At 47.1% G+C, this 12,058-nt stretch overlaps 1 protein-coding gene across 1 annotated transcript in view; it reads right to left on the reverse strand.

Moving 5' to 3' along the window:
- Positions 1 to 370: 370 nt before the first annotated feature.
- Positions 371 to 12,058, reverse strand: part of ACVR2A (activin A receptor, type IIA) — a gene marked incomplete at its 3' end in the record, with an annotated part of 29,346 nt that continues 17,658 nt past the window's right edge. The window contains exons 5-10 of the mRNA XM_010146676.1: positions 8,418 to 8,561; positions 7,321 to 7,464; positions 5,284 to 5,429; positions 4,159 to 4,273; positions 2,557 to 2,695; positions 371 to 501 (exon numbers count right to left, since the gene is read on the reverse strand). Of these exons, the coding sequence (XP_010144978.1) occupies positions 371 to 501; positions 2,557 to 2,695; positions 4,159 to 4,273; positions 5,284 to 5,429; positions 7,321 to 7,464; positions 8,418 to 8,561 (819 nt within the window). The remainder of the gene's footprint in view (positions 502 to 2,556; positions 2,696 to 4,158; positions 4,274 to 5,283; positions 5,430 to 7,320; positions 7,465 to 8,417; positions 8,562 to 12,058) is intronic.

Raw genomic sequence — 12,058 nt, forward strand, 5'->3', positions numbered from 1 at the left:
ACAGCTTCCCTGGGCAGCCTGTGCCGCTGTTTCTCGCACGTCGCTGCTTGCCCTGCGTTCCCACGCTCGGTCGGTCACACTCCTGCAGTACACCACGTCTACCACTTCTTAAATACACTGTTAACCTGCATTCACATGTAACGCTGAAGAATCTCTTCTTTCGCCCAAAAAAGTGAAAAAATCACTCTCAAATCATTCCAGATGAGCGAATACTTTAAGACTAACGACACCTCATTTACAGTCCCTTTAATTCTTACCAAATTTATCAAACCCTTCCTAAAAGACAGGGTTATGAACCCAGCGCAGGATCAGCAAAGCCTGCAGCTCCAATCTGGACAGAACTTGGAAGAGCTCGGTGGTAACTACTTACAGAATGTTTCTGCCAACACTCTCTCAGAACGGGTCTCTTCTTTTTATGAACCACCACTTCCTGCATGTCCTCAAGGGAGGGATGCTGGCCAATTTCTTCCTCAAACGGCAGCATGTACTCATCTACTGGGCCTAGAGAGGAAATAAAAAGAAGTTAAACCACAAATTCTGCTTTGAAATAAGGGGGAAAAGACCCGTGTGTTAGAAACAGGGGCCCACGATGGGAATCCCACGGGGCCGTTGTCTTCCTGTGGCCATTCAAAGCTCACCCTACGACACGGAAGGAAGACAGCAGCAGCGAACAGCGAGGTACGGGGTGAGGCCGCCGAGAGCCGGCAAAACCAGGAAGGTGCCTTCCAGATGAAAACCGCATCGGCAGACACACACGGAGCCGACGCTGCGAGGCAGGGGGACTGCTGTCCTTCACCGCCCTCTCCTTTCCTTCCTGGAATAACCACGCCTGCCAGAGAGCTACAACACGCTTCTCCTAAGACGTAGGTACGTGTGTTTTATGGTCCACTGAGGCACGAAGAATCGATACGGAGCGTCAGCCTGCCTCAGACACTTGTTGCAGAATCGTGTCGATCCTGTTAGTAAACAGCTTAACATTTTTGAAAGGGTAAAATCTCCCCAGGGGCTGCTTCTCCGCGAGGTTGTTGGGAGCAGAACAGCCCCGTGCCGCCACGCGCTGACCTGCCGGGATCGCCCACAGGTCTTGGCTTTGCGTACGGTGTCCGGCAGCGGCGCGGGGCTCTGCGGCACAGCAACATCCCCAGCCCCAGTGAGACCCTCGCGTGCCCTGAGCTGAATTTAACTGCGTTGGGCTGTACCGACAGCGCAACCTTCTCCCAAACACTTCTGAGACTTGTCTTTTCTCTTGTTCTTGATTCATCTTGACATATTCTGGACACCCAAAACGATGGCCGCTTACAAAATTTAAGCCTGGTATTCGTACTTGAAACAGGGTATCTGACAGGCCTGACAGCTTAAAGACTGGATCCAAGGGTTTGCTCTAAGAGGAAAAGAACGGTGATGGACCCACAGCTAACGAAGTATCGGCTGCAGGTTGCCCAGGAGGTGCTGTGTTTTCAGTCTCTGAGCTATCAACAGTTAATTTGATCGTGACTGCATGAGCTGAGCGACAGGACGTCAGCGACGAGGAAGAGGGCAGGGAAGCGCTGAACGCTGGCACCGTCTCCCTCTGGGCACCTGTGAGAGACTGTTCTGCATCTTGCTGAGGCCAACTCACCTCCCGATGCACGTAACGTATAGAATCACAGACTGGTTTGGGTTGGAAGGGACCTTAAAGCCCATCCAGTTCCAACCCCCCTGCCATGGGCAGGGACACCTTCCACTAGACCAGGTTGCTCCAAGCCTCATCCAGCCTGGCCTTGGACACTTCCAGGGATGGGGCATCCACAGCTTCTCTGGGCAACCTGTCCCCGTGCTCCCCACCCTCTGCGGGAAGAATTCCTTCCTGATATCTAATCTAACCCTCCCCACTTTCAATTTAAACCCCGCTACCCCTTGTCCTGTCACTACAAGCCCTTGTAAAAAGTCCCCCCCAGCTTCCTTGTAGCCCCTTCAGGTACTGGAAGGTGCAATAAGGTCTTCCCGGAGCCTTCCCTTCTCCAGGCTGAAGAAGCCCAACTCCCGCAGTACGCTGACTTAGGAAAACCCCCACCTTTTAGCCTCATCTCCCCTCGCTATACTGGGACCTGACGTCGGTGAGCGCCTACGCGCAGCTCCCGCAGCAGCACTGGAAGGTCACTCTCCCAATGCTGAGGTGTGCAGCAGGAGACACTGATTTCTGGGGGGGTATCTTTGCTACCGAGGTTAATCTAGGCTGAGCTTTTCTTTATGAAAAGCAGCAGGACTTCTAAACCGATCGGCACGGAGACTGCGAGAAGAAACAGAGCGTATTAGATTAGGAGTTCCACAGAAATACGCTCTGTCTTACCAGGAGCAGGGGAAATGCAGCAGGTACCCAGCGTGGGAGAAAGCTTCCACCTGGGATGTCAAATACTGGCCAGACCGAATTACAAAATGACTACGTGATGCGGGCGTTCCCTTCATTTCCCCACCCCTACTGAATTTTACTCCACGCGTACAGTTTACCTTCCAGTGTCTGGCTTTAAAGACCCCTCTCACAAATTCAACGTTTCCACGCACCGATACGTAACTTACCATCTGAGGCAGTGCAGCGCGACGCCAATTCCCAGAGGACTAATCCCATGGCATACATGTCTATTCTCAGAAACGCATCCCTTTGGAAGTTTATAGCACCTTCTAGTACCTCAGGAGCCATATACCTTCGTGTACCGACCTGGGGAGAAAGGAAAGCACGGAGGTGTACACCAAGAACCAACAAGAGCACAACTCCCACCCCACCCGGTGCCGACTACAGCAGCGCTGCAGGCCAGCGCTGCTTCCCAACCAGGATTAAAACCAGCCATGGTTACCCTTCCTCGGGACCAAGCCTCCGAAGTGACCTGCATTCTTATATCCAGTGGTAGGTAAGAGGAGTTAGGAACCACCATGTAGACTGGGCCCTAAAAAGGATACTTACCAAGCAGGAAAACCGGAATATATTTTAAAATTATATGTTTCCATAGCGATTCAACCTATCTGCCATTCCTTATTTTCTTCCAGATTATAGGAAGGCCACTACTCTTATTTTTTCATGTCGAAAGAATTATTACAGCTTCACGTAAGGATGCGAAACTCGGTTTTGCTTCTTCGCGGGCCGGGGGCAGGAATACAAACACCCCAGGAAAACCGGCTACCCACAGGAGAGTTTGTACCACGGTGATTCCATGACCTCCCTCGCACAAAGCTGGCCATTAAACTAAAACCTGGGGGGTACCCCTCCTTTTTGAGTGCAGTCGGCTATAAAACTGTGTCACCTGGAGAAATCATAACTTAGATGTGCCTGAACATCTACTCCTCTATTTAAACCTACGTTTCTCTCACGCAGCGTTCCCGAGGTTCAACACCTTATCGGATGGATTTGATTTTTGTCGCTCAGCCACAAACCGTAAAGCTCTGCCTACAATTACATACATCTAGTTTTCAAGCTTGTTCTTTTAAAAGTACATGGTGCTAGAGGGGTTCCCTGATGGATGACAAGTGCTTTCACTTTGGGAAGTTCAGTGTCACCTGGTAGGTCAGAAAGTCGGAGACTGGCTGCCGGTATCGTTCCTCCACTTCCGACCCACATCTCAAACAATTAATAAAACACAGCAAGACCGCTCTGTCTTCTCCAAATCCTCTCGTACCAATGCAAGGAAGATGGGAGAGAGACCATGTAAGGAGATGGGAAGGGGGGAGGGCTGCGATCTGTAATCACTTAAAGAATTGTTTAATTTTTAGCCTGTGAGAAGAATGCCCAAACTGCCACCTTCCTTAAAGGTCACCCACAGCAGGGCTGCTGGTGCTGTGCATGAAGACAGGACAAGGGGTAACAGGTTTAAACAGAAAGAGGGAGATTGAGATGGGACATCAGAAAGGAATTCTTCCCACAGAGGGTGGGAGCACTGGGACAGGTTGCCCAGAGAAGCTGTGGATGCCCCATCCCTGGGAGTGTCCAAGGCCAGGCTGGATGAGGCGTGGAGCACCCTGGGCTATGGAAGGTGTCCCTGCCCATGGCAGGGGGTGGCACTGGGTGGGCTTTAAGGGCCCTTCCCACCCAAACCAGTCTGCGATTCTCTGAAGAACGCCTGAAGTACTGGTTTCCACTCACACGCAGTTAACAGCTGTGATGATTTATGTAAATGAACCGGTCCTTACCTGGCCGTGTGTATCCCCTGCAGACTTTCCAGCCTCGAACTTTAAAGCTAGACCGAAATCAGCAATACAAGCTGTAAGGTTGTTTTTCAGCAGCACATTCTTGCTTTTGATGTCCCTTTCAAGTTAAGCAAAAAAACCATTAGAAATCTAGAATATGACATAACCACGTAAAATTCTACGGAACAAGTCATGTAGCAAAACAAAGAACATTATAATCTGAAAGGCAAGAGAACTATAAAGAAGCAGTCCATCTAAACAACAGAAGATGAACAGTGACTCCTAGGAGTACACTGGCACAGCTCTGTTCTTATGGAAATACATGAGGCCGCAACTGGAACGATGATTTTATGCTCAGTTTTACAATACCTACACGTTTATAAGCCTTTATGATACAGCAGTAGAATAAAAACGTAGTTACTACGTACTTGGATTACACACACGTTTTATTTGTTCAAATAGGAAGAAAAAAAACGCCTAGAAAAATGCATCTTGATCGTTTCTGACAAGGAGAGACATGATTTCCTGCAGAACCCAAAGATAATGGACTCGACCCAGGGACTCCCATCCAACCTGGGTGTACCTCTCCCTCATTTTACCATCAGTCAAGCGGTTTTGCTCATGGAATTCCAAATTCCACGGAATCTCTCCCTCTCTTACTCTCTATGCCCATCTTCCAGTTTGGTTGCCACTGTCATTTCAGCTCCCTGCTTCTATTCCCAGCTTTCTGCGCCCGCGGCACCAAACGAACGACTCTCGCCAGCAGGCAAACCCCACCTGCACGGAATGTCTGTCCGACGGCTCTCCGTGCCACTTACAGCTACGTACACCGTCTGCGTTGTTTCAAATGGCGACAACATCAATTATTTCATACACTGCACATACTTAAATTCCTTTGTTATACACTGAGTGACTACATTAACCGCCATCACCTCACCAAATTCTACAAACCATCAGCTACACTTTTTTTTTTGCTTAGGTTGAGCAGATTTTTCTTATGAGGCTCTTGGTACTTCCGGAAGGAAGATGCCACAGAATATTTAATTGAACACTTCCCATCTACCCACAGCTTTCATCCGTTAGCGCAGATATAAACAATCACCTGAAAGTACCTGACATGTACCGTACCTATGCGAGATGGCAGGTTTGTGTCCATCCTTCAGCCCTGGTATATCCTCGTGAAGGTAAGCCAAGCCTCTAGCCATCGTCTGAGCGATGTGACACAGCTCATTCCAAGAAACCACATTAGCCTTGAGGAAGTCGGTTAATGAACCCTGCAGAGCAAGAAGGGAAGACAATCGGAGATCAATTCCACTCTCATCTACTCGAAGAAAACTTGTAGACGGCCTCCACCGTTAAAGATCACAACATGCCTGTCTGCCTTTCTGACAGACCACGTAATGGTACGTGTACACACACCATCAACTGCTAAACAACAATGAAAAATTAACTGTTGCATCACCCCTAGTCCATGACTAGAATCAGGATGTGTTGACACACCACCTCAACAAGCAAACAGCGCAGCAAACTCCGGTTCAGTGGCGCTTTGCCCCCGCGCTCCACTGCCAGCGCCAGAAACGGGAGCTGGACTTAAGATATTTGAGTCCTTTATGAAGACACTCCTGCTTTTACGAGGGTGATTTATGACCTTCCAGGCACAGGGAACTGCAGGTTACGTTCACCCTCGAGAACCCTGCACATTCTCCAATATCTTCCATGGACAGCCTACGGCCTTCCCCAGCAGACAGCAACAGACAACTCCAGTTTCACAGTACAGTTTCAGAGTGGAGCACATACTCTGAGTAAATGTAGGAAGAGAATGCAAAGTAAAAACCCAGCCAACAGAAAGCACTTCAGACCGCTTCTATGGCGCACTCTACACACAGGCGGTCCTGGACTTGCCCAGGTGGTGAGACGCCGGTGTCCCACGCGACTGTGCGAAAAGCCAGCACACGGGGGAGCCGAGCACGAAGCGCTGTCCAAGTGCACAGGCTACACCCTAACAATGAAGTTAGAAATGCGTGTTTTCCATCAGAGCCGTCTTAGAAGCTGTCTTGCCAACAGTAACGAGCTTTGAAACTCTACGACAAGAAAACAAGCAGCAAACAAAAATGGCAAGGACCTTTCAGAAAGGCAAGTTAGTTTGGTATTATTTAATGTATCATGAAGATGTGTCAAAAAATGGCAAGTGTTGGATAGTTATAGTCTGCTAAATGATTAAAGCAAAGTCGTAAGTGGGGAAAAAAAGCCAGAATGAAGAATCACAGAATGGTTTGGGTTGGAAGGGACCTTAAAGATCATCCAGTTCCAACCCCCTGCCATGGGCAGGGACACCTTCCACTAGACCAGGTTGCTCCAAGCCTCATCCAGCCTGGCCTTGGACACTTCCAGGGATGGGGCATCCACAACATCTCTGGGCAACCTGTCCCAGTGCTTCACCACCCAACTGAATGGAACATTCAATACTAGAAACGTGATCTCTGACCGAGCCTTAATCCATCAGCATATCCATATTATACAGACTTGTATTTCCTCAGGCCTGCTGCAGGTAATACCTTCTAACGCCCCTCTGCCTCTGCCAGTGCTAAATATCAGTTTGAGGCTTTTTTTGCTCTTGGTACTTATATCTACGACAGTTATGTGCATTAAAAATATATTAAAAAATAATAATCTAAGTGGACAAAGTGAAACAGTGAACATTTTCTGAATTATTTTATATATCTATAACTAAATATATAAATATATAACTAGTTATACTTCTTACTGTGGTTATCGCTATAGAACTGCTACATCCTACTTCATTCTTACAGATACACATCAGCCAACACAAGTAAACCAAAACATCAACCACCACCATCTTTGCAAGATGGAATTTACTTGATTCAGGCAGATTTAGATGGGGGATATTCCAAAATACACATTCTAAAAAGCAAAAGAGTGGAATAAATTTTTGTTTGCTTTCTAAAACAATTCCTCTGTGATAACAACTTTCTCAGCTGGCTGAAAATAAATTTCAATAGATCCATATCCAAGAGAAAAGCTAAGAGGAAGCAAAACTGTTTTAAACTGCATTTCTTCATTGTCGATAGGAAGCTGACGTTTCAGATTTCTAAGGTTTTTTTCATAACCATGACACAACGACACTACGCTGAGGACCCAGCATACCTTCTCATGAAACGCCGTGATTAGCCAGAGATCGACATCAATGCTCGTGCCTCGTTTCTCCGCACCGATGAACTGCAAAATATTGTCGTGCTTCATCCCGGGTAAACTGTAAATTTCGTACTCGTTCTGCCATGACTGTTTGTCCTTTGAACACAAGAAGACAGCAAACCGAGTTAACACCATGGCATGAAGAGGTGCTTTCCCCAACAGAACTCTGTTATCTGCTCTGCATTTGTAAATGACCTCTCAATCTGACTAAAACACTTTCTTTGACCAGACAGGATTTATTACCTAAAGGAAAGCCAGCAGAGTGTATACTATTAACATTGTGAGGCTGATTATTTTAAAATCACAAAAGTTTAGGCTGGTAACAATATTTGTGCTACAACCTACTCAGCTAACATATGGAAAACATGAAAAGCTGTCTGTTTTTACATATATTGCATATTCACATGAAGAATTGTCTGTACAACTGCAATTTCTTGCAAGCAGACATCAACTGTCGGAAACAACCTCAACTACCACAGATATGAACCACGGAAACCCAAACCTGTAGCTGAGGATTGGAGTCCACACACACACACTTCTTCACATCAAGGAGCAGTGGGTGTTTTTAATTAATATAAAATCTACCCTAATATTGTGTGTGATCACTTTGTAACCTTTAACTGGGCTGGATCTTCCAAATCATGAACACAGTCTATTCTAAACCATGGCTTTCTGAGAGTACTTGCTGGGAAGTGAACATTATTTCAATTAACTGAGGCATATTTAATTGGAACAATCACCTTACGGCTTTGCATTTCAGGACATTCCTTACAAGCACAATTTAATTTGAAAAATATTAACCAATTCTTCCCAGATGACAGAGAGATGTGTGAGAGCTGCTTAAAACTATTCATGACAAATATGTATTTTTGTGACTAGAAACACCTACATTTCAGCTTCAGACATTTCCTGCATTTCAGAATTCCTTTAAGCCATCTAGTTTTACAGTATATATTGAAAATTTTATAAAATGAAAGCCTCTTACTGTGACTAGAAAAGGTGGTTTAACAGCACGCTATTACAAAGCAACACTCAGAACTTCTGCTTACCTGAACAGGGAATATTTTGACCGCAACATACTCATTGAGTAGTTGAGCTTTCCACACACACCCAAATCTTCCCCTCGCTTTGATCTCCAGTAACTGCAACGGCTTCAACCCCATCAACGGTGAAGGTGGTGGTGGTCCAGGATCCTGAAATCAGGTTAAAACCATCAATTAATTTTGGTATTGTATGTGCCATCTATGATGACAGCACTAGAAATAAAGGCTTGTAAACCAAGAGAGTTGTGGTACCACATACCCATCCCCTAGCAACAAATTCCCCCAAACCAACGAGAAACAAACCAGCAGCCCTTCCCCATGGGGAAGGAAAATGAGGTTGTAGAACATGCTCAGCATTAATGTGCAAGTGACAGCGTAACAGTTACAGTACAAATCTGTCCAACCAGGTGTAAAAACACAGCGGAGATGAAGGAATAAAGATAATGAAGTTTTACTCGTTACCTTTTTAAGTGATAGAATTAAAATACGCACCTCTGACACATTTACAGGGGGGTTTGTTGGACACGTGTGACCCGTTTAACCCCTCAGTTCAAGGGCCTGGTGACTTGGCTCTACAGAGCCACACAGTCCCAGCAGCCGGGCAGCAGGAGACGCCTACGATAGCAATTTGGCTGGGGCAGCAGCGCGGAGCTGAAGGGAGCCCCCGCATCATCTGCAGCCCCCATGTTCCAGTTCAGTTCTCATAAGCCACTGAGCTGATGCCAGCACAGCTCTGCTTCAACAACCACTGCCTACTGGGGACACAGGGTTCCAAACCAGTACGTAGGCAGCCCATGCCACTGCGGCATCCTCGGGCACGTAACCAACATTTCTCTGCTCAGAAACCACACGCCTCGTGCAGGCGTTTGGCAGAGGAAACCAAACATCATCATCTCCACAGCCAGCGCGGTGAGCCACGCGGGTTCCTCGCGTGAGGAACCGCAGCACCGATGCTTCAACCTACTGACCCTCTTCCCCTGCTCCCAACCTGTGCTAATGCCCACAACCTACCGACCCTCTTCCCCTGCTCCCAACCTTTGCTAACGCCCTCAAACTATCAACCCTCTTCCCCTGTTCCCAACCTCTGCTAATGCCCTCAACCTACCGACCCTCTTCCCCTGCTCCCAACCTTTGCTAACGCCCTCAAACTATCAACCCTCTTCCCCTGTTCCCAACCTCTGCTAATGCCCTCAACCTACCGACCCTCTTCCCCTGCTCCCAACCTGTGCTAATGCCCTCAAACTACCGACCCTCTTCTCCTGCTCCCAACCTTTGCTAATGCCCACAAACCAACATGTCACCGAAACGCGAGCACCTGGCTGTGCCCCTGGCCTGGAACTGGAATTACGTTTAAGAGAATATCTTGCTCTGTCTCAGTGTTTATACCCTGCTGCGGGGCTAGGCCAACAGTTCCTTCTCCAAGACGACACCACAACCTGGGAAGGAGAGCTACAAATGCGGTCAGAGCTTCCACACAGCTATGCACAGAACCCCCAGCCTTACTAGAGATCTAACAAGTTCCCCTTCTGGGAAAGAAAATGCGGCAGCTTATTTAATGTCTTGTATTCCATACCGTATACATCTCTTACACACTATATCACACACATCAACAAGTCGACTTTCAACGTTCCTGCCAAAGATGTGCTTCCTTCTGGGCTGTCCTTTTCTCTCCGATCTACCACGTTGGGTTATCCTGAACCTCTCAAAGCTTCTTCCCTACCCCCAACATCAGAAGGATATTGACCATTTGGAGCTAGTCCAGAGGAGGCCACGGAGATGCTCCGAGGGCTGGAGCACCTCTGCTGTGATGAAAGGCTGAGAGAGTTGGGCTTGTTCAGCCTGGAGAAGAGAAGGCTCCGGGGAGACCTGATTGCAGCCTTCCAGTGCCTGAAGGGGCTACAAGGAAGCTGGGGGGGACTTTTTACAAGGGCCTGTAGTGACAGGACAAGGGGTAACAGGTACAAATTGAAAACATGGAGGTGTAGATTAGATGTCAGGAAGAAATTCTTCCCGGAGAGGGTGGTGAGGCACTGGGACAGGTTGCCCAGAGAAGCTGTGGATGCCCCCTCCCTGGATGTCTTCAAGGCCAGGCTGGATGAGGCTTGGAGCACCCTGGTCTAGTGGAAGGTGTCCCTGCCCATGGCAGGGGGGTTGGAACTAGATGGTATTTCAGGTCCCTTCCAACCCAAACCATTCTGTGATTCTATGAACAAACACATCAGGCCCATTTAGCTCCACATCCAAGCGTACTACTCTACGCACAGCACCAGAGAAACACCATCTCTGCTCTCTCATCCCTGTTTTCTGCAGGAAAACAAGTCAAGTTCTGGGGCATAGTGGTCACTAAGCAGCACTACCAATTCTGTCACCACAAGAAACAGCTCCACCTTCCTTCCACAACCCCCTCAAGTCCGATTGAATTACTACAGAGCACTGCCAATGCAGCGGTGACAGCGTGGGGCAGGTTGCTAGACCAGATGGACAGAGTGGGAACAGCCACTTTTAGAGGCCACGTAGGTCTACGGAGACCACAAAATTGTACAAGTCACAATATTCCATATGAAAGAAAAACTTAAGAATGAAAGGTAGCTAACCCTTTTAAATGACACTCACACTGCAGAATGGAATGAAAACACCCCTAAGCTCCACTGCTGAAAACCCCTCCAAACCCACACTCAGCTTCTCTATTTTTGCCCAGTCCCAGCTGTAACGCTGCTTTGAAGAACGAAAAACACTGGCGTAGTTGCTCCTACGAACGAGTGGACTCAACAGTTCAGTATTTGAGCCTTTCAGTCAGCAACGTGCACACGATAAAGACGTTTTCTGAACATCTACAGTTCTAAGTACACTTTGCGACTGTGAGAATGGAGTCAAGTGCTTCTCTATCCAACACAGCTTCTGAGTAGTTTAAGCCCAGAGGTAAATAACCATCCTCTTGTTTCTTACTAAGCAACAAACACAGCCTTCAAAAAAGTTTCATAGACAGATTTATGGCAATTTAAAAAAGACTGTAACCCAATTCCACAAATTAGTAACTGCAAAACAAGTCTGAAATTCAAATTTGAGACACACTCCAATGCTATGCTGCAAAAAGTATGAAATCCTTTCGCAAATATGACAGCGACAGACGCTTCAAGTTCTTCTATCAAAATTACTGGGTTTAAAGTGACAAACAACAATACAGAACATGTAGTTTAAGAGTTAAGTGCTCCCTCCCGTGGTGCCTTCCACTCAAGGCCCAGGCAGTTTACTGCAGGCACCAGGGAAATCACTGTCCTCAACTTGGAAGAGTTACAATCAAAACTACAAACAAGATGCCCAAATTTACTCACAAAAGCCTATTTTAACTTGTAAAAAAGCCCTGTTATTTTTAAGAATCCTGAGCCCTGTGCAGCATCTGGGGATTTTTTTTTAAGGTTTTGAACCTCAGGAGTCACCTAAATTAAGAGAACAGTTTGTGGGAATTAACCCAAATCTCGCTTTGCTTTAGGGGCTAAAACAATTCCCTTTCCATCCCCTCCACCTAAAAAATCTGCCAGTATTTCAAAGCACACTAGATGAATTTTTACCCAACCATCAAGCAAATGACCACTTAACCAACTGTATTCAAAAGCCAACCGTATCCTGGGCTGTATCCAGAGCAGTGT

The sequence above is a fragment of the Eurypyga helias genome, unplaced genomic scaffold (genome assembly GCF_000690775.1).
Source record: "Eurypyga helias isolate BGI_N326 unplaced genomic scaffold, ASM69077v1 scaffold5032, whole genome shotgun sequence".
NCBI classification, from domain to species: domain Eukaryota; kingdom Metazoa; phylum Chordata; class Aves; order Eurypygiformes; family Eurypygidae; genus Eurypyga; species Eurypyga helias.